A 26922-nucleotide genomic window follows, 5' to 3' on the forward strand; every position below is an offset into this window, starting at 1 on the left:
TCAGGGTTGGAAGCGCGGGGCGCTGACGTGCGGCTGGTGGAAGGTGTACACCACCTCGGGGGGTGAGGGCAGGCTGGAGGTCAGCACAGAGCACAGGGGCTCGTGGCTGCTGAGCACGGACGTGAAGTACTTCATCTCCTCTGTGAGCCTCTTGATCTCCTTGCGCAGAGCCGCGTTCTGTTTCTCCAGGTCTTCACTCTCCTGCGCAGGGGGGAGGGGTGGGCGTTAGTGTGGGGAGGCAGCAAGGTGGGGAGAACAGCTTAGACTTTTCCTAGCACAGCCATGGAGAAGGCCCTGCCCTCATGAGTCTGTGCACACCTGCATCTACATCTCCAGTACGGGGATGGGCACGTCTAAGGGTAGTGGTTAGGCCTTGGGCTGCTAACCACAAGGTCAGCAGTTTGAAACCACCAGCCACTCCTCGAGAGAAAGATGAGGCCTTCTAGTCCCGTCAAGAATTACAAGCTCAGAAACCCACAGGGGCAGCTCCACCCTGTCCTATAGGGTTGCCGTGAGTCAGCATGGGCTTGATGGCAGTGGGATGGGGTTGGGGTTGGGTTTGAGGGTGTTGTGAGCCCAGGCATCTGTGTGTCTGTGTTTGTCTGTTCCTGGATGGGAATTAGGCCAAAGGTGACCTGGGGTGGTGTACACCGATTAGCATTCACCTCCTAGCTGAAAGGTTGGCACCCACCCAGAGGCACTTTAGGAGATAGGGCTGGTGACCTGAATCTGCACACCCTAGATCACTGTGAGTACAAACCCATCCCAAGGCAGCTAACAGTGCCAACAACCAGGTGGCACGGTGTGACCTAGCTGCTATTTGTCTGTTTTGACTTCTCAAAATGGTAATGATGGTTCTTTCTGGGACACGTGTGTGTGTGTAAATGTTTGTGAATTTGTGTGCAGGGGCCTCTGTGCGGGTGTACGTGGAGGGGGTATAGCAAGCATGTATGGAGGGAAAGTGGTTAGCAGTTACAGCCGTCTGTTAGAACATTTTAATTTCACTCGTAGCCGATTTCTTCTTCCAGGTGCTTTGCACAGGCCCCTCCCATCAGCGTATAGTTTTACAAACCAAGTGCAGGGCGAACTGCCTGGAATTCTGGGACATGTGGGGTCTTTGGACATAGGAAGTGGCCAGGGTCCTCCACAAGTTGCTCTCCGTTCCTTGCTGCTCACCCAGCAGTTGATTGTACCATCTTCTGGGGGCAACCCAAGCACATATGCTTCCCATTTTTGCGGAGTGGGAGGGCCATTCCCTAGATGCTTTGCGATGGTGGTGGTGAAACTATCAGAAACACACCAGTTGGGAAAACGCAAGATCAGAAAGGAACACTGATTACTGGTCACGACATTAATTAACCAGCCATCCAAACAAACAAACAAAAAAACCCCAAACACAAGCAAACAAAAACTCAAGCTCACTGTCACTGAGTGGATGCCGACTCATGGCAACCCTATAGGACAGGGTAGAACTGCCTCTGTGAGTTTCTGAGACAGTCAATTTTTATGGGAGTAGAAAGTCCCATTTTTCTCCCTTGGAGCAGCTGGTAGTTTCGAACTACTGACCTTGCAGATAGAAGCCCAACTCGTAACCACATCAGGCCCCTGTAATGAGCATTTACGGAAAACCATCCCCACCTTCAGAAAGCTGTGTGGGTATTTCCAATGTGATTTTATGGGTCACACCCCTGGACTGGATCAAATAGGCCTTTTATGCTAATCACTGCTGCTTTCAAAGCAAATGACACTGAAGATGCAAATGTTTAGAGACTTTGTGGCAAACAGAAAGATGTCTCCCAAGTCATCTCCCCCAAATATGTTAGACTTAGGACACTGCTTGCAGTTAATGGGAAATGATTGTCAAGTTACTTCCCTGAAGGCAGTCAGTCAGCTGCCAGACTACTGTCTGGTCCCACCACAGGTCAGCCCTGCTCCCTCCTGTTAAGGACAATGGGCTACTTCTCTCTAAAGACTTACAGTCATGGTTCAGTTCCTATAGATGAGGTTTACACCTTACTGATAATGGTCTCTATAGTGAGCCAGAGAACAGGTCAAACCGGCTCAGTGACATCCAAAGTTAGGCTGCCATCCTGAATCTAGGATCTGCCCATCTTGCCATATGTATACCCTCAATCCCTCCTCTTCCTATTGAGTGGATACCCCTAGATCACCCCCTCCCATTACTGTATCACCTATAACACAATCCTTTCCTGTGATGTATGTCACCACCTGTAATCAAGAGACTTGCATGTCCCCAGAAAATATACAAGCCTTGATTAGCAATAAATCTCTCTCTCTCAATCTCCACGTAGACCACCAAGTGAGGCTGAGGTGAGCATGCTACCTTGAAATGTGTCTGATTCCATTCTTTCAATCTCTCTTTAGCTCTCATGCGCTATGATTTTACTATAATCTTTACTTATTATCACTGTACAATTGCACCTACCGGACCCGTGAAGATGTGTTAGGGCGGGTACCCTGACAAGACTTGGTCTTTTTCTCTCTTCCTTCCTTCCTAATTCTATTTGGTTTAGATAAAGCATGCTCCAGATTGCCCTGTCAGTTAAATTAAGGTGGGGTCTCATTCAAAGTATGGGTTCGGGCCTTTCCCTTAGAGATTTGAATTCAATAGTTTTAGGGTACATCAGGGAGTCTAAATTTTTAATTCATGCCCCCAGGTCGTTCTAATAATCAGGCAAGTTTTGGAAATACCAGTCAATTGTGATATTAATTTTAAAAGAAAATCATTTTAGCACTTCGTGTTTAGATGCTGTCTTTGTTGAACATGTGGCCCGATGCCTGGCCCATAGGACCAACTTGAATGTTTATTGTCTGGTGACTGGTGACATCAACTGCTGGCCCTGGAGGTTGACTGAAAACTATGGTGGGCGGCGAGCAGGGCGAGCAGATGTTCAGATAGCTTGACATTTAAAATGCCCCAAAGAGAACACAATGAATTGATGGGCACCCCCTGGATTTTCCCAGCACATGGCCAGAGGCCCTATCACCCCTCCACCCAGGTGTTTTGTTTTTAAATTTCATTTTGTTGTTGTCCGTGAGCGCATGACACAGCAAAATGCACAGTGTCCTGTGAGACTCTCCTCGCCCTCTGTTCCCGTGGGTCCTTCCCATTGACACCCACCCACCCACACCGCTCCTCCCCAAGGGTCTCACCTAACCTTTCAAACTGCTGTTGTCCGTTTGATCGCAGGCAGACAGCACTTTAAAAGGCACCGCGCTGAAGGCAGACCGTTTGGACAGGTTCAGCTAAGCCATTGTTCGCCCTCAGGAAGACTTCCTGGGATAGTCCCAGTTTAAAGACATAAGGATCCGGGGTTCTTTTCCAGGGACAGGGCCCCCCATACATCTGTGGCCTTGCCCATCAGAAAGCTTCCATGCATTTGTGGCGGGCAGAGGTACATGCTTAGTCAGAGCCAGGACTGAGTCATCTCTAACGGGGTGCAATTCCAGGGTGCCACAGGGGGCCCTTGGCTATTAATTTAAAGGTTAGCAGGTCATATCCACCAGCCAAGTCAGTTTAGAAACTCCTCCATGGCCTGAGTTGGTCACGAAAACAGCCAAGGACCCCCCATGGAGCTAGCTCACTTAAACTCTGCAGGAGTTGGAATCATGCTGGGGACCCATCCAGGCCCGTCCAGAGGAGCTGTGGCCAGGCCGGCGGAGCGAGAGCTTGCTTTCTTGGGCAAAGTGTTAACTGGCTCATCATTTTACCATTTGGCTGTTTCCTGGCACATCCACCGGCGGGAGTGCATCCCCCACTTTACCGAAAGGCAAAATAAAGTAGCTCAACGAGAAGGGAGGGAGGGAGGGTGTCGGTAAGACGGGAACTGGGGGCCGGGAGCTCTGGCCCCTTTCTCTACCCCTTTTCCTCGCCCCCTCTGAGAGTTTCCACCGGTGGCAACATTTACAGTAAATTCTGGGCTCCGAGGCGCCTGGGCAAACCCCGCGGCTGAAGGGCGGGGCCGGGTGGGCGGGCGCACGGACCGCGCTGACCTTCTCCCCGCCCAGGGGCGGGCCCGGCTGGCGGGAAGTGCCCGCAGGCCCGCCTCCAGGCTCCGCCCTCGGGGCTCCGCGCGCTGGCTTCTCACCTGCCCCTCCCCTGCCCGCCTGCGGAGCTTCCCGGAGCTCTAGGAGGAGCTTCATCACCGCCTTCAGCTTTCACCAGAAAACCACCTGCGACAGGGAGCCGGCCTTCACCTTGGGAAGCAAGACTGCTTCCTGCCGGGCCCCACAGCAGCCAGTCCTGGGGGGCCTGGGGGCCTCGGTGGACGGCCCTGGCAGGAGCAAGGGTCTGAACCCAGGCCTCTCCGTCCACGGCCCCGCGCATGCGATTGAGCGCTCCATCCGCCTCTCTCGGGGGCCCCTGGGGGGCCCAGGTAGCCGCGGCCCACCCCCCAACGTCCCAATCAACCAGCACCGGACCCCTGGAACCAGGAAATGTGTACAATGCAGGTGAACTAGAATGGTAGACAGAATGGAGGGAAATGACAAGTTGATTTCCTGCAAGAAACTTAATCTCCTTCTTAAAAACAAGCAAACAAAAACCAAGGGTAGCTGAACATTGCAGAGCAAACCAATCTCCCAAAGCCTGCTGGCTCACAGAGGGCATCTGCGGAGGCCGCCTTGAATGCGAATCGCTCTCCATAGTTTTGACAACAATCCACTCTCTCTTCCTCTCTTCAAGCTCCCCAAAGTATGTCTCCTCAGAGTTGCCCCCGCGAGGACTTGGACATGTCATCTCTCCTTTGGGGTTGGTGTTGAACCTTCACGCAGATTTTACTTTTGGGGGTCGGTTCTAATCTCGCTTTGTCAGCCATGACTAAACTGGTTCAAATCCTCCCTAGAACCCAGGGAGGGGAAAGTGGAACGGGCGGGTCCGAGAAGTACATTTTGGCTTCTGCAGAAATCTTTCCGTTTGAGAATTCATCTGGCCCGTGCCAGGGGTAAGCCCACATTGTGGTCCTCAGAAAAACCACAGTCTGGTGGGGTTCACCTCGATTTCTTGGAGATCTGGAAACACTGGGTGATTGAAGCAAAGCCTCATTACCCCATAGGGGGTGGAGCAGGGCTATTGGAGTCTTGCCCTGCTAAGCCTTGTGGTCCATCTATCATACTCAACTCCTTTCCCTGAAAGACTGGCAATGGCTGAAGGTCTCAAGCAAATACCAGGCCTCGGTTTGGGGAGTCCTTGAAACACAGAATGACAATCCCAGATCACCCACAGTTTCTCATCTGCCTCCAGAGCAGAGTCAGAGGGGAATCACTTGGAAAGATAGTTCTCAGGAAGCAGAACTGGCTTGAGGCCAGACCTTCCTCCAGATGCTGAGTGAGGTCTTGAGTATATGCCAGTGGTGGGTACCATCAACGGTGCTGGGGTCAAATGGGCCCTGGGTGCTTATCCTGGCTGGTGACTCTCAGTGAATTGCTTTCCCTCTCTGACCCCTAGTTACTTCACTTTAAAACAGGAAGACTGCACCCAAGCAACAGTTGTTGACCTTGGCCATGTATTCTATCCTCCGCAGACCTTGACTCAGTTAATGTCTGGCTGCTAGATCCTACTCCACCTGGACACTGGCTTGTTCAAGGTGCCCCAAGGGATCCTAATCATCCGCTAATGTTGCTAAACCGCAGGATTACCCCAAGCCTCGTCCAACGCTCAACTAGTCCAGGTTCCAAATTTACTACCTGAATGTGTTAGCAAGAGAGACCTTTGAACTGTTCAAAGGGGGGGGGGGACATGGAGATACAGACTCGATTTATGAGAATGCTGAGTAGAAACAAACATTTTAAAAGAATAGCAGAACTTGGCCCACCAATATCTAACATCTATTAAATGCTATCATGTGACAACCACTCTTTTAAGCGCTTTAAAAAAATATTTTACCTAATCTTTGATGCAGTCTGACGTGCTAGATAATATTCCCATTTTACAGAAGAGGAAAACAGAGGCACAGAGAAGTCAAGAAACCTCCACCAGGTCACACAGCCTGAGAGCTGTTGCAGCTACCTGAATCAGCGCAGCCTGGGTGTAGGCTCAATTGGGCCACCCTCTGCTCTTGTCTCTGAAGCCTGTTAAACCTCTTATGATATTCGATAGTTAGCTTCTGTGAGGCCTCAGCCCTGTGGGCTTTCTAATGGAATCTTCCCTCCTTTCCCACCTCATGCAAATCCAGATGGTAGTTTTCACAATTCACTCTCACCTGTGGGTCACCTGATGCCACCCTTACCAGCAACCACAGGCAGCGTGGAGGTGGTGAAGGAGGAGGCTGCCTCGGGGTATGGGAACATTCTGGGAAATCCCCTACTGGAGGGGCCAAGGAGGGGGTCACTTGAAGAGCTCTTGAATGATGGGGAATCCCCAGGCAGTTCCTTTACCTCCCAGGGAGCCAGTACGGCCCAGGCCAAGGATAGCTGGTGTTATCCAGCTAGGGTCTGGCCAAAGCTCACCCAAGGATTCGCTAGTCATTCTGAGCAAGGTATGGTCCTCTTCCCTGCCAACTCTGGTGAAGGGTCTTGACCTTCACCTTGGATTTTTGAATCTCCAATTCTAGAAGAGCCAACATAGTCCCTGGGTGTTTCCTCCACAGAACACAGAGTCATTTATTGATGGGACGACCTTTTATCTCCCGCCCACGCTGTAGTAAGAGCGGCTGGTCGTTACGTTAGGTGCTGCTGAGTCAGCTCTGACTCGCAGCATCCCTGTGTGCATGCACCAGCACGAATCACTGCCCGTCCTGCACTGTCCCCACCATTGGTCTGTCAGCCCATCGTGAGAGCCACTCTGCTGACCCGTCTTGCTGAGGATCTTCCTCTTTTTCACGGGCCCCCTACTTTCCCAAGAATAATGCCCCAAGCCCACTAACCCCCAAGGACTAGTGTCTCCCGATGGCATGTCCTAGCACATAAGATGAAGAGAGTGGTGTGCAAAGGGTATCCCTCAGATTCCGATTCCTGTTCCCTCGCCAGCAGTTACCACCTCCTGTCTCCCAAACACAGACACGGGGTGGAGCCCCTTTCCAGGGGTCTGCCAATGGAAAGGTAGGACACTTCTCAACTCTCGGTGAATCTATGCCTACCATTCCGCCATGCCTGGGGCAAGTCGCCCCAAGTCCTATTTCTCCCCTTAGAAGCAAAGAAGAAGGACCATCCTCGGCGCACAGATGTTTCCTTAGAGCGAATCCTCTCACCAGAAATGCCTTCAGCAACAGGTGCTGAGCCTCTGGGGCCCTGTCTGGAGACCCCACCTGTTCACTGGCTTTCAGAACTGCATCCATTGCCAACTCTTCCCTTGCTTTCCCTCTAAAGGGGCTGAGATAGGTGTGGCCATGTGACAGAATTCTGACCAATGAGATGTGAGCAGAAATACCTCGCGGTGTCTCTTCTCAAATAGAAAGGCAAAGTCATGCTAGGACAAAGGCCGCCCTCTCTCAACACAGACCGATGCTTCAGCCGTCCTCACCTTGCCACCTTGAGGAAGAGAGCCACGTGATGAGATGGCCGCAGAAAGATAGAAGGAGTTTGGTTTCTTTGGTGATATCTTGGCACTAGCTCGGGTCTGTCCATTTCTCAGCTTCTCATTATGTGAGAAAAATGAACTGTTACCGGTTGAAGTATCTGTTTGATGGTTTTTCTGTTCCTTGTAGTTCAACACAATCTTAAGTAATATCTTAAGTGAGAAAGGTTATCACTAGTAAACCCAGTTTTGCAAAAGAACCACAAAGCAACAAAGAATTGCCATCACTGAAGGTTTATGCTAGTTTTGCATGCCCTCTCTCTATATATAAACATATATTTAAGTCTATATAGTATTTACATATTTTAAGCCATCAGGATTCTAGACAGAGCACCTGGGGATATATTCCCACGAATGCTCCAAACTCACTCCGAACATGCTGCTGCACATATTCAACTTCCACCCCTTCCAGTGTTACCCTCCCCTGATTCTCAACCCTCGCTGCACACTGGAACCTCCTGGAGGGCGTTAGAAAGTCTTAAGTCCTGGTCTTCAGCTCCAGAGAGTCTGTGTTCATTGTTCTGAGGTGAGACTTAGGCATCAAGATTTCAAAAATATTTTTCCAGTGAGCCTACTGTACAGACATGCTGAGAATGACGTTCACAGCTGGCTCTTCAATTAAAAGAACATAATTTTTAGTTGTATTAATGAAATGCTATTTTATTAAACACACTTTATATTTTTCATTTTATATATTTACACCAAACAAACCAACCCACTGCCATTGAATGAATTCCAACTCATAGCAACCCTTTGTAGAGTTTCAAAGGAGTAGGCGCCTTATCTCTTACTCCTGAAGTGCCTAGTGGGTTTGAACCACTGACCTTACAGTCAGTGAGTAGTTTGCTATTTTATTAAATGTATTTTATTTTATAAAATAAACAAGCAATTTTTAAGAGGTGGGAGCACATTTTTAAGGTGAACAACACTTTGTTCAAACCAATGTTCATTTAAGGTAAAGTTCCTTACTATTGTATTTCAAGTAGCCCACCATTCATTCTTCATTCTCAGGATGAAAAGGCCGGGAGTAAGAGTAGTCAGAAATCATAACCATCACTTAATAACTGTCCACTGTTGAGCCCCGTGAGGTCAGGGACGGTCACTGACTTCCCTGCTGCCTCCTTGGTGTCTCGAACAAGGCTGGCACACCGTCACTGCTCAAGAAAATCACGTCTCTTGGCTGCCAACTTGACCAACATCTGAAGTCTGTGCATGAAGAGTTGAGTGAGGCGTCTACTGTTGAACACTGGGCGGACTACAGACCTTCGGAGGAAGTATCCAGCCAACCATCTGAGTGCTTGAATAGCTCGACTTCTCTGTAACTCCAGAATAGTGACAAAGGAGCCCGACAGATCTATTTTCTTTTACAAGGCCCAGGTTAAGCCCCAATTTGGCAACACATTTGTTCCTCAAACGGAAGCGATGATGGGTTAGTAGGGACCAGATGGCAGCATGTTCACAGGAACTCAGCTTGCTCTTTCACTCGTTTGGCCTGGACCTTCCCCCAGGAGCCCTGGTGGTGCCGTGAGTAAGTGCTGGACTTCTAACCAAAAGGTCGGTGGTTCAAACCCACCAGTGGCTCTGTGGGGCAACCAGACTGGAACATAACCAGAAGCATCCATAAATGAATTCTACCAAGTGAACAGTGCTGTGCACGACCTCAAATGGCCTCCTATTTGAAATCCAATTACGCAGCTTGGAAAGCTTCGATGACATGAAATTTCAATCAGATGACATTAAAGGCGACTGAGGCATGGGAATGGGGAAAGTGAATGTCTCCGAGGCCCTGGGAGATGGTGATGGAAACCGGGAAAAGGTGTTCTGAGCAGATCCTTGAGGCTGGATGGAGTCTGGCCAATCGAGAGCCAGTAGGTAACTGCGCTACAGGGAGCAGGAACTGGATCTGTGACAACAAAACTCACTCAAATCCCAGCTGGGTGACTTCTCTGAGCCGGAACCTTCTGGTCTACACAACGGGAGGCAATAGCAACTCACTGGGTGGTTGGTGAGTTTAAATGAGAGAGCCAACATTAAAGCAAGGCTACCCCGTGTGTGTGTGTGTGTGTGTGTGTGTGTGTGTGTAGGTCTGTAAAATTAGGGCATGGGATGTATTTGTTAGCAGAAAGCCCGACGTTATCCTGCCAATCAAGCATCTGAGTACATCAGATTTATGATCAAATACAAAACCATATGCTCTTGTTATGGTTGTTCATAAAAATCTTAACAACACTCACTTTCACTGGCTTGGCATTTCACCAAAGTCCATCGGCTCTCCATTTTGTGTGGACTGAACAGCAAACAAGCCAAAGTCCTTGCTGTGGCCTCCATTCTAAGTCTCCGTGACCCAAAAGGACCGGGTAGAACGGCCCCACGTGCTTTTCCAAGGCTGTAGTCTTTCCAGTAATGGACTGCCCGGGCTCTATCTCAAGGAGCAGCTAGTGGGTTCCAAGTGCCCCCCTGGGGTGAGTAGCCAAGCACTTAACCACTGCACCACCAGGGCACATTGCAGAAAGATGGCAGCCTAGAAAACTCGAGGGAGCAGTTGTACTCCGTTGCACGGGTTGCTATGAGTGGAGCAATGGACTTGAAGGTAACTAATAGCAACAGGTCCAGGAAACCCCCGAGGAATCCGGTCTTCTCCACTTGGTCAGGAACTGGCACTTTCCTAAGGTCTCCAGGCACCTCCTTGGTGCCCCTACAGCTAGATGTCCCTGTTGATTTGGCATAATTTTAATTGTGGCTCCCTTTTACTCTCAGAGCCCTGGTGGGGTAGTGGTTACACATTGGGCTGCCACCTGCAAGGTTGGTGGTTTGAAACCCCTAGCCGCACTTCGGGAGAAAGGCACAGCTTTCTACTCCCCTGAGAGTTACAGTCTTGGAAGCCGACAGGGGCAGTTACACCTTGTCCTAGAGGGTCAGCCGTGCATCGGAGTCAACTCAATGGCAATGAAGGGTGTTTTTTTTTTTTTACTCTTGAAAATGTCCCTGTTTGGAGGATAAATTATAAAGTGACTTTAGTGAAATAGGACCCCCAAATTACACTTCTAGGGTATCCTGTCTTTGTCCTTGATTTCCACCAAAGTTTACTCTACTCTACTTGACCATTTTCTTGCTTTTAATGTAAAAAATACAGTGTAACTACATTATAGGTTCTTTTAACCTCAAAACTTCCATAATCCTTGTCCCCTGACACACTGCTTTCAATTGCACCTATTGCCGTTTGGCAGCAACATGCATGCTGATTTCCACACAACCTCATTCACAGCACAGAACAGCATTGCATCTTGTTTTCTGTCGTAACTCATCACATCACATCGTCACCGTAACTGTTATTGTCATGGCTACACCATCACGTGGATAAGCCTCAATTTTCTGCAAATGGCGCTTCAATATTGGACATATTTTGGTTGCTACCAAAACTGTTTCTGGTTTGGGAACAATTATTTCCTACGACAAGTTCTTAGGAGTGAGCTCACAAAGGGCACGACCAGCCTTCTCATTCTCGGTAAGGATTGCCTTGAAGGGACTGTGTCCACAGACGACACGATGTCCTTCTGCAGGACTGGTCCTTCCTGGTGACGTGAGATGAAGTGTCTCCATCCTCGATTCTAAGGGTCAGTTTGTACTTATTCTAAGACAGATTGTTATCATTTTTCTGCCATCCCATGGTATATTTTATACTTTGCCAGCACCATAATTCATATCCATCGATTCTTTTTTGGTCTTCCTTATTCACTGTCAAGCACAGGAGGTGAATGAAAATACCATGGCTTCAGACAGGTACACTTTGGTCCTTAGGTTAGGCCAGATTGACTAGAGAAACCAATCCACTGACACTCACATGTGTATAAGAAACAGCTTCACATCAAGGAGAGCATCCCATCTCTGTCCAGCTCAAATTTTAAGTCCAATATTAGTGCATAAGTCCCTCTTCAGACTCACACAGCCACATGCAATGATGCAGAATGCGGAAAGATCACAGGCCTGTGTGGGCAGAGTCATGTGAAACATGACAGGACTCCAGCAGCTCTCAGGGTGGCCAGCAAGCAGAAACGCAAAGAGGGAGAAAGGCAGGAGGGGACTCCCTGTGCACCTTGTGAGAAGTCCACCCCCCACCCCAAGGAAGACCATCAGGCTGTGGCCTGATTGACAGCTGTGACTCCACCCCTAGCCAGGAGTGTCTAGTTGACATAAATCACAGAACAACCACCGTCCTCGGAGTGACGTTGCTCTTTAACACTTTGAAGTGGCCTTTTGCATCAGATTTTCCCAGTGCGATACATTGTTTTTGATTGATTGACTGCTACTTCCCCGAGTATTGTGGATCCAAGTAAAATGACATTTTAGCCACTTCAGTGTTTTCCCCGCTTATCACCATGTTGCTTACAGGTTTCGTGGAGAAAGGTTGTTCTCTGAATGATGGGCTGCTTCTCTGTGTTAAGGTGTGATCCAGATGAGGGCCGTAGTCTTCCTTGCTTCTTCATAAGTAAACTCTTCAAGTCTTGTCTGCTCTCGGCAAGCAGGGGCGTGTCCTCTGCATGGTTCTTCCTACAGCCCAGCCTCTTGGGTCAGTTGCTCAGCATGCAGATGTGAATGCATGTGGGGAAGCATTCTAACCCTGGCACACGTTTCTCCTGCTTTTAAATCACCCAGGGTCCCTTTGTCCCTTCGACCTTCTCTCTCTTGGTCCAGGTAGAGGTTCTGCATGAGCACGATGCAGTGTTCTGGAATTCCCACTTTTCTCGATGCTTTCCATACTTGTTCTTAGGCACACGGTTGAATACCTTTTCCTAGTTGGTGAGACACAAGTGACTAGCTCTCTGGTTCTGTCTACAGCCAAGCTCCATGTGACATCAGAAATGATACCCTTCATTCCATGTCCTCTTCTGAACCCAGTTTGAACGTATGGCCATTCCCTGTCAATGTGTGTCTGCAATAATTCTTATATCATCATCATCAAAATTGTACTTGAACACGATATAAGTAATACTGTTTGATAATTCTGTTGCATCTCCTTTTTTCTCCCTTTCAGAATAGACCCACATATGACTCTCTCTCAGTAGCTGGCAAGGTAAGTCTTAGAATTTCTCTACATTTCTTAGACCAGGGGGCACTCCCAGCATTGCATCGTGCTCATGTAGAACCTGTCGCAGGCCAAGAGACGGCAGTTCAAAGACAGCAGAGGGACACAGAGTAGTATTTCCTTTATAACCTGGAAACGTGTGCATCGGGGTTAGATCGCTTCACCATATTTCGTCAACTTCTCAATCGGTATTCTGTGGATTCCTGGATGCGTTTTCTCCAGTGCCTGTAGCTTGGAGTCCTCCTTTTGCTTCCATCGGTTCTTGATTATAATCTGCCACCTCCTGAAGGAGTGGAACATCACTCTATCCTTTTGGGTCACAGTGACTTTGGTTGATCCTTCCGTCTTTTTTTGGATGCTCCCTGCACTGTTCAATAGTCTGCCAGAGCATCCTTCAATATTGCCACCCGGGCCCGATTCGTTTCTTTGGCGCTTTCAGCTTGAGAAGGACCGAGCTGTTCTCCCGGTTGGCTTTCTAACTCTGGTTGTTCCACATTTCATAATATTTGCTTCCCTTGAACCACCCTTTGGAATTCTTCTGTTCAACTCCTTCATTTGGTTGTTTCCTCCACTTTTTCTTTGCCTTTTCTACATTCAAGAGTCTCTCCTGCCATCTATTTTGTTTTGTTTTCTGTCTTTTGCTTCTTTTCATGCCCTGAGGTCATCCCACAATGATTTAATTTAATGCAACTATTTCCCCAATCTGTCATTGTCCTTTACACTGGGACTATAACTTAAAAATCTTTCATCATAGGGGGACATTTAAACTTTAGCCCCTCGAAATAGATCTATGTGCTTATATTTATAGGTTTAGTATTAAGGCAGCAGATGGACATTGTATCTCCACTCAAGCACTTACTCAATGCAAGAACATGTTGTTCTATTAAATTGGCATTCCATGATGCACACCTTCCCAACACGATCGCTGAAGACAAATGGGTGCATAAGCAAATGTGGTGAAAAAGCTGATGGTGCCCAGCTATCAAAAGATATAGCATCTGGGGTCTTAAAGGATTGCAGATAAACAAGCAGCCATCTAGTTCAGAAGCATCAAAGCCCACATGGAAGAAGCACACCAGCCTGTGTGATCATGAGGTGTTGAAGGGATCAGGGATCAGGCATCAAAGAACAAAAAACCATATCATTGTAAATGAGGGTGAGTGCAGAGTAGAGACTCAAAGCCCATCTGTAGGCAATTGGACATCCCCTACAGAAAGGTCACAGGGAGGAGATGAGCCAGTCAGGGTGTAGTGTAACTATGATGAAACATACAACTTTCCTCTAGTTCTTAAATGCCCCCACCCCCCACTATCATGACCTCAATTCTACCTTACAAATCCAGCTAGACCAGAGGATGCACACTGGTATAGCTAGGAGCTGGAAACACAGGGAATCCAGGACAGATAAATCCCTCAGGACCAATAATGAGAGTAGTGATACCAGGAGGGTAACGGGAAGATGGGGAAGAAAAGGGAACCAATCACAAGGATCTACATATAACCCCCTCCCAGGGGGATAGACATCAGAAAAGTAGTTGAAGGGAGACGTTGGATAGTGTAAGACATGACAAAATAATAATAATTGATAAATTATCAAGGGTTCATGAGGGAGGGAAGGTGGGGGAGGGAAAGGCAAAATGAGGAGCTGATACCAAGGGCTCAAGTAGAAAGACAATGTTTTGAGAATGATGATGGCAACAAATGTACAAATGTGCTTGACACAATGGATGTATGTATGGATTGTGATAAGAGTTGTATGATCCCCTAATAAAATGTTTTTTTTTTTAAAAAGAGTTGTATGATCCCCAAATAAAATGATTTTAAAAGAAAGAAGAGAAAAAAAGAAGAGCTGATACCAAGGACTCAAGTAGAAAAAAATGTTTTGAGAATGATGATGGGAACAGATGTACAAATGTGCTTGATACAATTGATGTATGGATTGTTATAAGAACTGTAAGAGCCACCCAATAAAATGACTTATTTTAAAAAAAATTTTTAAAAGGAGACAAAGACACGGACATATCATCCAGATGAGGGAGGCCGCTAGCGTGAGATCGAAATACTGTCCCAACCTTACATTCATGTAAGCTGAGTGTACAAACACTGTTTTTGTTGTTGTAACTAGTTATCGAGAGATTTGTATTTAAAAATAATAAATTTTTGCTAAAACACTGCAAAAGAAAGAAAGAAAAGAAAAGCGTCAGAGGCTTCCTGATGAGACCCGTGCGTTGGCCTAAAACATCTCCATGTCCTCTGAGAGTCCTGTGACTTTTGTCCTCAAGGACCTGTGACCATCATGATGAGTACTCCTTCCACGGGCCACAGTGTGAACCCTCTACCGAGTCTCCAGGAGCCGTGATTCTGCACACTCAACCTAGGCCCATTAACAAAAACGGTGAGGCTAAGTCGTAGAGAAAAAACCAAGAAATACTCCCAGCAGCTGGGTCAGGGACTCTTTGACAAGAGCGAGAAATCTGTGTTCTGCTTTCTGGAGATGGCTGCAGGGTGAGAAAGGGTCAGCTCTCACCCTGGGAGGTCAAATCCCATTTGAACAGAATCCAGACTGGTGTAGGACTGACCTGGGCCCCCCAACACCTCACAGTATGAACCACATCAAACCATCATCCATGGGCAAGTCCTTAGGACAGGCGGATTGTATTGATACTTTTTTCTCTCCGCCGGTGCAAATAGTCTAATGTTTTATTCTGATTTTTAAAAAATAATACACATTATCTGAAAAAATATACATAAGCAGTAGAAAAAGGGAAACTTCCCCAAACACGGCCACTCAAAAATAACCACTGTTACATCTTGCCGAACATCTTTCCAGAAATCTCTTTGTGCATGTAAACATGCCCGAACTCACACATGTTACATGAACTCTGCATGTTCTCTGCCACTGGATTTCTACTCAAATTCTACTGTGTCAAAGTACAAAACAGGATTCACCCTGTGCTGTTGGGCCTCTGTCTAATTTTATTGACCTAGTAGGATAATTTACTGTTCACAACTAATAATGCAGTAAGGGTTCTTGTGCCTCCACCATTTTCAGGTGGTCAAGGGGTATTAGCATGCGAAATGTTCATATTTATCACTGTGGTTTCAATGGACAGTGGTACAGGTTTGATGGTGTGTACTCCTGTACACACACATATACCGGTATACACACATACAGATTTGGCCTGGAGAGATGTTTACCTTCGTCATCATGCCTAATAATGGTGGGGAAGAGAGGACTTTGGCAAATGTGCTTGAAGAACAGAAAAAAATTTAAAAATACAGGAAGAAAATCAAGGAGGTGACGCTGTGGTTATGAGTTGTGCTGCTAACCCCAAGGTCAGCAGTTTGGTACCACCAGCCGCTCCTCAGAAAGATGCAGCCTTCTACTTCCATAAAGAACTATAGTCTCAGAAACCCAAAGAGGCTGGTGGACTCTGTCTTATGGGGTCACCGGTAGCGGTGAGTTTGGAGTTTGCACTCTATTTTTATTCCAATAATATAAGCCTTCTGCATTTTTTCCTCAGTGCTCCCCCTCCCCTCTCTAACACCCCAGCAGTTTTATAAGTGTGCTATGTTAATTTTAGGGTAACATTTAGCATAACGCTTATGAAAACACTTTGCAAAATAAGAGCAAGCAAACAAAGAAAGCTGGTATGTGATATGAGTGCACAAATGCGGTTGGCATGTTAGGTAGGATGAATACATCTTTAAACGAGTCTGGAGGAAAATAGCAATAAAACAGAATGGTTACGATATGCTTCCTGGAATCAGATATGCCCGCTCATAAACGGCCTCTCGGGACAGGTTACTTAACCCAATACAAAGCCTCATAAAAATAGGCTTATTTTGCAAATAAATGAGACACTGCACGTGGAGCTGCTAACGCGGGACCTGGTACATAGTTAAGTTCTCAATTAGTAATATTCAGCACAAACAACAAGAAAAGAAACTATTACGCTGAAGAAATATTTAACCCTAACCCTTAACTTAAAACTATCCTCTGAAGGAATTTTTGGTTTTTGCTGTTCTTGAAACTGTGCATTTTCCGTAATGGGAGTCACTGTAAGTGAAATGGAAATTCTCTTAGAAGTCACATGGATTTTTATATCATCGTTGTCAGCTGAACCTGATCAAATTGCCCTCACATAGGGCTCCATTGACTGGCACTCCCAGTAGCAGTAGGTCGGGTGCCTGCTTCTCCACGGCCACGGCAACAGCACGCACTGGCAGGATTCGTATCTTTGCTAATCTAGCAGGACATTCCACTGTTGTTTTTTTTCTTTTTAAAATCATTTTATTGGGGGCTCCTACAACGCTTATCACGATCCATCCAGCCAGCCATTGTGTCAAGCACATTTGAGGCCATCATTATTCTCAAAACATTTGCTTTCTACTTGAGCCCTTGGTATCAGCTCCTCATTTGCCCCCCTTCCTCCCCACACCTTTCCCTCATGAACTCTTGATAATTTCTATATTATTATTATTTTGTCATGTCTTACATTGTCCGACATCTCCGTTCACCCACTTTTCTGTTGTCCATCCCCCAGGGAGGAAGTTAAATGTAGATCCTTGTGATTGGTTCCCCCTTTCTCCCCCACCTTCCCCTTTCCCTCTTGGTATCGCTACTCTCATTATTGGACCTGAGGAGTTTATTTGTCCTGGGTTCCCCGGGCTTCCAGTTCCTATCTGTGTACATCCAGTGCACATCCTCTGCTCTAGCCGATTTGTAAGGTAGAATTGGGATCATGATAGTGGGAGGTGGGGTGCAGAAGAAGCATTTAGGAACTAGAGGGAAGTTGTATGTTTCATCATTGCTACCCTGTACCCTGACTGGCTCGTCTCCTCCCTGCGACCCTTTTGTAAGGGGATGCCCAGTTGCCTACAGATGGGTTTTGGGTCTCCATTCCACACTCCCCCTCATTCACAGTGATATGATTTTTTGTTCTTTGATGCCTGAAACCTGATCCCATTGACATCTTGTGATCACACAGGCTGGTGTACTTTTTCCATGTGGGCCTTGTTTCTTCTCAGCTAGATGGCTGCTTGTTTATCTTCAAGCCTTTAAGACTCCAGATGCTGTATCTTTTGGTAGCCAGGCACCATCAGCTTTCTTCACCACATTTGCTTATGTACATGCTTTGTCTTCAGTGATCGTGTTGGGAAGGTGAGCATCATGAAATGCCAGTTTAATAGAACAAAGTGTTCTTGCATTGAGAGAGTACTTGAGTAGAGGCCCAATGGCCATCTGTTACCTTAATACTAAACCGATAAATACATGTACATAGATCTATTTCTCCATCACATATAAATATATTTACATATGTACATGCCTGTATTACACCTCTATAAATGCCCTTTGCCTCCTAGTTCTTTCCTTTATTTCCTTTTACTTTCCTCTTGTCCCACCATCATGCTCAATCTTCATTTGGGTTTCAGTAATTCCTCTTGGTTATATTGCCATTGATCAAGCCCTACTAGGCTTCCTATACCCTTTTCACAATCAATTTTGGATCACATGTTGTTCCTTTATTCCTGGGTTTGTTAACATCACTTCCTTTCCCTCCCCCTCTCCCATGTCCCCCTGGAACCATCGGTCCATTGTTTGCTCCTCCAGATTGTTTATCCCTCCTATCTTATCTAGATAGATCTGCAGAGATAATAATATGCACAAAAAACAAGACAGAGCAAAACAAAGCAACAATAGAAAAGAAAACAACAACAAAAGAGAAAAGCCTGTAAATAGTTCAAGGTCTGTTTGTTAACTTTTAAGAGTATTTTCCAGTCAAGTCTGATGGGGTACCACACCTGGCCCCAAAGTCTATTTTTCATATTTCCTCAGGACTTCCTGCTCTGCTCCCCTTGCTGTTCTGTTGCACACCCTTAGTGTTTTGCCTCGGTGTGGTGGGGTCAGATCAGGCGCAATTCCCACACTGTGTCTCCAGTGTTGTCCCCTGTAGAGCTATGGGTCAGTGAAGGACTTCGAGTCTTATAGTGGGGCTAGCTCTATGGTCCTCTCTGTGCATGGGCTGCTCTGAGCAGGGATATCATCCTCAAGGCTTGGTGGGCCAGGCTGTGTTCCACTCTCTTTTTCTCCCCCTTCATTTGCTCCCATGTGCTCTGATCAGACATGTCCCTCTTCCTGAGCTATAGCTTCGGTGCTGTCCTCTGAAGTGAGTTCTTCTGGGGGTGGGAGCTGGGGGGCTGTCCATATAGTTGGGATGGGGGCCGGCCCTTCAGACCTCTCTATCATTTTCCTGACTAAACAAAGTCTAGGATCTTGTCACACATTTACTAGTTGCTAATTTAAATTTTTCTGTGGATTGCCTATTTGCAATCATTCCTCATTTTTCTCTCAGGTTATTTTCTTATTCATAAGAGTTGCCACGTATTAAGTAAATAAAAGTTTCTTTTTTAGCAGATGTTTCCCCAAGTCTGTCATTTGCCTTTGATTGTACATATATTGGTAGCATTTTAAGCTATATCAATGTTTTAATTTTTATGTATATTTAATTTTTATATAAATATTTTAATTTTATGTAGCTATGCATATTAATCTATTCCTTTGTGGCTCTATATTTCATTACCAGAGAACTTTTTCTTTCCAAGATAAACTTTAATGTCCATATTTTCCAAATATCCTTAACTTTTTTTACATTTAATCTATGTGTATTTTATAAGAAATGAAGATCCGCTACCCCCACCCCCCAAATAGTTTACAGTTGTCGTCATTCTATTAAATGATTCAGCCTTTTCTCACTGATTTTAAATGCCATCTGAGTCATTTTACATTTACACTAGTTTTTTTACGATATGATATATGTTTGGGTCTAAAAATTTGAATTTATATTTGCACATGTTTGTATATTCTATTCTGTTCAATGTGTTGACCTGTACAAATTGTTTTTATTTTTATGTTTGTAATTTATGTTCATTTAATCTTCACTCTTCTTCTTTTAGAATTTTTCTAACAATTCTTACATCAAGTTCTTTTTTCTATGGAAGCTCACAATAGCTAGTCTAGCTCCTCCTAACTTCCAGATATTTCCTACTGGGTTTCTATGGGGATGTTATTAAATGCAAAGGTTAATTAAAAGAAGCTTACTATTGTTGTCATTTATTTAGGTCTTTCAGTCACTTATGATAATTTTCCAGTTTAAAAAAATGCATGTTTTTATTATATGAGCTTCTTCCCATGGCTTCCATGGATAATATACAGGGAATCTTTCCTTCCATTAATTTCTAATTGGTTATGGCTTACATATAAGAAACTTGTTACTTTTAATATTAATCTGAAATTCGTATCATTAATTTTTTAGTCTTGTCTGTGTTCTTAAACTACTTTGGATCCATTTACTAGCTCCTGATCTCTTTGAGACACTAACTAGTCATGGTATGGCTTCCTCCTTTTTAATCAGTGTCTAATAGCCCCCTGAGTTGTCTTCAGGAGAAAAGCAACTACGTGTCATAAGTACTTGTGTGGACTCCCCAACCGGAGAAGAATTAAAATGGAATGTGGACTCAGTTCATTGGTATCACAATTAGGAGAAGAATCGCATGAGCCAGTTGACAGGAGGATTATGTAACGCGGGGGCTGCTTTAACACTGGGATGAGCCTAAACACAATCCTCCCTAAGGCTCCTTCCCTAATTTCCATTGTAAAAGCAACTTAGGACATTTGGTGCAAGCCACTTAGGGGACAGATACTGAAACCTTTAGGTAGCAAACATCTCACATTCTCACTCTCACTGCAGAAAGAAGGCAACTAGTTTGGCTATTTTAAGACAGGTGAGAGTGACAAGAGATGAAACTGAGAGCCTTTCTTTGCCCCAGCATTTGAGGTGACAAGATGGTCCTCATTCGAGACCGTACTTTTGAAGGCCTCTTGACACCTAGTCTTCCAAGCCCCGTGGGGGGCGCCATCCAGCTGTGTCTGAGGCTGGAGCACTGATACAAGATGTCAGCACTCCCAGCAAGCAGAGGCGTCCAGGAGAAACCAACGCACTCAGCTTGGTGAAGCAGAGCGTCTTCTCCCTGAGTTGCAAGCATCAGGAAGGGTGGGATGGACGGAGCGAACAGGAGATGACCGCCTGAGAGGAAGCGGATATTTCAGACCGCAGCCAAATGCTGTCAGGTGGCAGCTGATGCACATGCTGCTGCCAAGAGTTTCTGTCGAAGCCAAGGGCGTGTGTCCCACTGAGTACAATCCTCCAGCTGGATGTGGCAACTCTGATGGGGCCCATTCGCTGGCCAGAGACAGAACACCGATGCAACGGTCCCCAAAAGCAAGGTGGTGGGCATGAGCCTATTTGTATTCAGATAAGGTGAGGAGGGAAACTGGAGAGCAGCGGTTCTCAACCTGTGGGTTGCAACCCCTTTGGGGTTCGAACGACCCTTTCACAGGGGTTGCCTAAGACCATCGGAAATATGGAAAACACATATTTCCGATGGTCTTAGGAACTGAGACACCACTCCTCTATCTGGTTCCAGGTGGGTCCGCCCACGTGCAGATCTGCCCACATACCAGTACCCGGCACGAAGACTGTTACCCATGCTACACCAGGCTCCAAGACAAATTTCATTTATTTGTAATTAGAAATAAATATTTCACAATATATGACATACTGCTTTTGTGATGGGTCACTATGGGTCACAATTTGCAACAATGAAAATATATCCTGCTTATCAGATATTTACATGGTGATGCATAACAGTAGCAAAATGACAGTTATGAAGTAGCAACGAAAATAACTTGATGGTTGGGGGTCACCACAACATGAGGAATTGGATTAAAGGGTCACGGCATTAGGAAGGTTGAGAACCATTGCTCCAGAGACTAAGGCTGGGGGTGGGGGGGGGCAGTAATCACTGTGACTCAGGGATGCATGGACTCCCAGGCCCCACAGAGTATGCCAGTGTAGCCATGACTATGCCAGTCAGAACCTTTGGGGCTGACTCTGCTCTTAAAGAGAGACGGCGGAGTTAGAATTCAAAGCCTGGCCATGCCCATCAGTATGTCTTCCTCGACATCCCTGTGGCCTTAAGGGGGTGAATGAAGGCCCAGCTTGACAGGGAGACCAATGCGTAGCTCAAGACAGGGAGGACTCCTCTGTTCTTATGTTTGGTGGGACAGAGCTTTCCATCACTAGTAATACTGTGCCTGAACTTTCCAACCCATAGGAGTCTTTCGAAACGGATTCCAGGATTTGAAATAACATGTACACACACAGGCTACCTTAGTTATAATTCTTTCTCTTGGGTCTCAAAACAACAAAGCCAGGTAGGGTCAGCACTGAACTGTTAACTGCAAGGTCGGCAGCTCACACCTATTTCCCACTCAGCAGGGAGAGAAGAGGCTGTCTGCTCAGGTGAAAAGGGACAGCCCCAGGAACCCCTGTAGAGTGCTGCTAGGAGTCTAAATGGACTCAGTGGGCTTTTCAGTAGAGGTTGTTAAGGAATTCATTGTATACTAGGTTTCCACAAGCTCTTTACATCGCTCTCTCTCTGACGTCCACTCGCAGGCTGCCGCTGAGTGGGTTGAGACTCAGAGCAACCCTACAGGGCAGGGTAGGGCTGCCCCTGTGGCCTTTTGAGATTATAAATCTTTGTGGGAGTAGGAAGGTGCATATTCCTTCCATGGAGCAGTTGGTGGTTTCGATCTGCTGACCTTGGGGTTAGCAACCCAAAGCATTATCCATTATGCCAGCTCGTTGTGGTCATTTCCCATTTGCAGAAAAGCACGTGGAGTCTGAGAGAGGCTACCAACATCTCTCAGGTTGGACCCGTAGAGAGCTGACTGCAGAGGTAAGATTCAAAGCCAGTTTGACCGTGACGCTGGAGAGCTATACTTTATAATAACAGCTCGTCAGTCTCAGAACGTTGTCTGCCTGAATGAAAACAGCTTTTTGTTTGTTCAACTTTTATGCATTTGTTTGCTTCCTCTAGAGAATATGAAATCAGAGACAAAGCCGGTGGTTGTAGACTTTTAAGCTTAAAGCAAAAATACACTGGAGTGTAGTGAGACCCTCAGTCACAATAAAACTGCAGAGAATGTCTCATTCCCGAGGGGGCTGCGAAAAAGTTTGTGGGAAATGGAATGGAAAGATATAGAATTTTTCCGTGAATATTTGAAGCCTCCTCATATGTACCAGCATCTCGTTTACACCAGCTGGCTAGGAGAGGTACAGATTTCCTGTGCACTCATTTTTTTTTTACAATTCAACAAATATTTTTGAACTTCAAAACTATGTTGGTGGGCAGTGGGGGCAGATGCTGAATATATTTCAAATAAAACACAATTGCCCATCCAAAGTATGGGTACAGCCTGCTCTTTCCTTACAAAATCTAAATGTTTGGGGTTTCTAGAGAATAACCCCTTTTCCCTAACACTTTATCTTATTTATTCTTTCCAAAGTGAAGCTGCTCACTGATTGCTCTCTTATTCTTTCATCTAAGCCCAAGCTATTCATTCTTGGTAACAATTGTGTTTTTGGAACAAAGCTGCCCTTTGAAATCAATTACTGGGGCACTAGAGTAGGAGAAAGAAGAGACTTTCTACTTCTGTGAAGAATTACAGTCTCAAGAACGCACAGGGGCAGCTCTGCCCCGCTTACAGGGTCGACTCGGTGGCTATGAGGGAGTACAAGAGGCCATGCCGGTATGGTGGGTTACATGTTGAGCTGCAAAGGCAAGGCCAGTTGTTTGAAGCCACCAGTTGCTCTATAGGAGAAAGACCAGGCTGTGTATTCCCACGCGGAGTTAGGGTCCTGAAACGTCCCGGGGGCAGTTGCCCCCGTGCTAGAGAGTGGTTATGACCCGGCAGGGACTTGATGGCGGTGAGTTTGGTATGAGTTCGAGAAGTTTGAGAAGTTTCTGGAGGAAAGACAGGAGGGCATGGGAGAGGAAGTGAGCGGTGAGCAAGACCCAGAGGAGGGGCCAGACTGAAGAGGAGGAGAAAGTGATACAGTCTGGGTGCCCGGGGGCAGCGCTGCGTAACGAAGCCCGCAACTCAGAAACACCAACGAGGACTTTGGAGGAGGACCAGTCCACCCTTTGCAAGTCCAGGAACAGGGCCTTCTCTGGCGAGTGTCAGCCAACATGGTGACCATCCCAGGTTAAGCGCACATGACATGGTATCTTGGGATATTTTTAAACACAGAAGTATCCAAATAAAACTTCCATGATGCCCAGGAAAGGAAAATAAGGCACAGAGTGACGTAGACCTTCTGGTCCTAAACGCAAAACGCAAGATGCTGTGGAGCTACGTAGGTCTAGCAGTGCGGGATCATGGCCCCCCCCTCCACATCCCCAACCCTCTGGAGCTTGGCCATTCCTTCCCAGACAGTTCCGCCCTTGCTGGCTCTATCTTCTCCCCAGCTGTGGACTCCCCACATCCAACTCCTCTTGGGGAAGGGGCAGAATGGAGTTCAGCCTTCTGGTCCATGCCCTGCTCTAGGATCTTCTCCATATCATCATGGGAGTGCTTCCGTCACCACCCCTCCCTTCCACAACCCTCACCCTCCAACGCCTCTGGCCACCGCAGGCGCACACAGGCGGAATCGCACTATGGGCCCAGATGGGTGGCAGATGGGTGGCGGGCAGCACAGGCTCCAGAGAGGATGAACAGCTCAACACTCACCAGGTGCAGGGTGTCTGCTTTCTGTGTCTGCCTCTGCCGGCTCTTCTGGGCGGCGATGCGATTTTTTTCCCTTCTCTGAACTTTTCTCACATCGTCTGATGAGCCCTGGGCGGCAGAGACCATGAGAACGCCATGAGCGCGCTCCTCTCTTCCCGAGGAAACCAGCATCTCTCGGTGGTGACTGTTCACCCATCCAGCCGTGCCTCCTCCCCGCCTCCCGCCCTCCATCTCTCCATCCACCCAGACGGCGTCCCCAGGCCCTCGGGGCTCAGCAAGTGGTTTGACCCAAAGCTACCAGAACAAGACAAAGAGGGCAGGAGACCTCCAGCTCTGGCAAGACTGTATTTATGCAAATGTGGGGAAGGTACTGAAATGTATTTGATCACATCTCTTCCTCGGGCGGGCGCCTTCCCCTTGGCTCCTTACTGCCCGACCCAGAGCCTTCTTGATGCTTTGCGGGCCTTTGATGACCGCCTCCGACGCACCAGCTTCTGGGCAACCCAGGGGCTCTTTTTAATTCTCCGATTCTGCACGTTGGTGTTATTCCCCCATTTTAGGTGTGAGGAAACTACGCCGCACAGAGCCTGCCCATGCCGACTTAGAGCAACCTGGAAATTACATCTCCTAGCCTACTACTAAGCCGGCCCCGACCCTGTTTAGCGTCCCGGGTCAGATGAGAGTGGGCACATCCTTCCTCTTGAGCTTCAGCCTGTGCCGCTCACCGTCCACCTGCCCTTGGACTGTAGCTGGGATGCTGCCTGGGTGAGCGTGTGTGTGTGTGTGTGTGTGTGTGTGTGTGTGTGTGTGTGTGTGTGTGTGTGTGTTGAGAGAATGTGGAGTGGAAGGATCGTGGAAGGGTGAGGGACAGGGAATTCCATCATCTGATGCTGCCTGGGTGAGCGTGTGTGTGTGTGTGTGTGTGTGTGTGTGTGTGTGTGTGTGTGTGTGTTGAGAGAATGTGGAGTGGAAGGATCGTGGAAGGGTGAGGGACAGGGAATTCCATCATCTGATGCTACATCGGGGCGCTTCTAAGACACCCCCTTCCTTAGTTGTCTCACTGGCGGGCACCCTTGCAGTCTTCTGCACGAGCTGCCTCCTCGCTGGTTGGTACCCATGGAGTCTTTAGCTGCGTCTCTGGGCTGAAGTCCCCCCCACAGAGCTGCCTCTTCCTTCCCTGCAGCCATCTGTACCCCAGTCACATTCCCATTCCCCAGAGTCCTTAGCCCCTGACACATGCGGTACGCACACTAGGCGTCCTCATCAAGTAGAATAACTTTCCCGGTGGAGACTCCCCGGCTCTGGGAGGCAGTGCTTGGAAGAACAAAGAAGTCTTGGGAGTTCCTCTCAGTCCACCCTGCAGGCAAGTGTGTCCTTTGCTTGGGCAGAGAGATTGGCCATGCCCCACGCTGCTAACAAGGGCAGGAGTCTGCGTGAAGCTCATCTGCAGCCAGATCCTACTCCCTGCCTCCCTCTCCCCCTCCCCACACAGAGGGGTGCAGCTGCCAGAGCAAGACCCCCGAAACGAACGCCCGCCCCCAGCGTGCCCCACACTCCCAGGCCATTGCAGCAGGAAGACAAGGCTTAGAAAGAAAGGTGGCGCTCTTCCTCTGAGGGCCCGGGAGCCATACTACCAAGGAAGCCATGAGTAATTTCCTTCCCGAGAAGAATGCCGACTTCCAGGCAGTCCAAGCTGCTCAGACCACATCGTGGCTGTGTGGAACGCCCTCTAGAGGCCCCCTGCCCGCTGGTTTCCCGGTAGATAGTCATGACAGCTGCCAGGTTGGGGCACTGGCTCTTCCATGAGGAGAAGACAGTTGTCCGAGGGGGAAGAAGATTTTAAGCCACTGGGGCTTGGGATGAGAAAGAGGAGGCTTTCCTCTGGGGAGGGATGCCAAAGAGGGTGGTGAAGAGAACACCCCATAGTCTGGGTGCCAGGCAGAGTGACCCCTCAAGCTGAACCCCTTTCATCCAAAGTCACCATCCAGGCAGCACCTGTCTTTCTAAGCCCTACCCCGCTCGCTCTGGGCTCCCCCTGGGGTTGGGAATGTCTCCAGCTCGTGTGTGGGACTAGTTTCTGGTTTATGTTCAGAAGCCCCACAGGGAGCAGGTAATAGCCGTGGCCATCCCAGTGGGGAAGCACCCCATAGCTCCTTCTAACTTGTTTCCAATTGGTAAAAAGGCTCTGGAGGGACCCCTGTGGCCCTCTCCTGGGGAACGGCCTGTCTAGAATCTGGGTGGCAGCTGCCAGTTTCCCAGCTCCACGTTCCTCCTCTCCCTCTGCCTTGGAAAAGCTAGACCCTCTCCCCGGGGAAACCAGAGCCTGCTCCTTCTCTTCTGGGCTTCCTCGAAAGCTTCTCAGGGTGGGGGGCACAGTGGGGGGAGGATGATGGGACCCCCAAGGGACTTTGGCAGAATGGGTGGAAGGACGAGGGTCTCTATCGTCACCACTGAGCTGCAAACACCGTGTCTGAAGTCTAACAGGGAGCTGGTGCCACGAGCCATTTCCTCACTCCTCGGGTTCCTCATTCTCTCTACACACACACACACACACACACCCGCCTCCCACCCAGGGGACTCAGAAGGCAGGAGAGGGAGAAGGGGGACGCACCTGTTTGCCAGGGGGAGGAGAGCGGCTGAAGCTGGAGTCACTGCTGTCGGAGCTGTGAGGCAT

General features: G+C 47.7%; 1 protein-coding gene across 1 annotated transcript; it reads right to left on the minus strand.

Moving 5' to 3' along the window:
- BATF (basic leucine zipper ATF-like transcription factor) lies at positions 1–26922 on the minus strand. Its single transcript, XM_075532413.1, has 3 exons — positions 26860–26922; positions 24252–24356; positions 1–201 (listed from the first exon to the last, which is right to left on the minus strand). Exons 1-3 carry the CDS (start codon positions 26920–26922, stop codon positions 1–3), a joined length of 369 nt encoding a protein of 122 aa, XP_075388528.1.

The sequence above is a fragment of the Tenrec ecaudatus genome, chromosome 14 (genome assembly GCF_050624435.1).
Source record: "Tenrec ecaudatus isolate mTenEca1 chromosome 14, mTenEca1.hap1, whole genome shotgun sequence".
In the NCBI taxonomy this organism is placed as follows: Eukaryota; Metazoa; Chordata; class Mammalia; order Afrosoricida; family Tenrecidae; genus Tenrec; species Tenrec ecaudatus.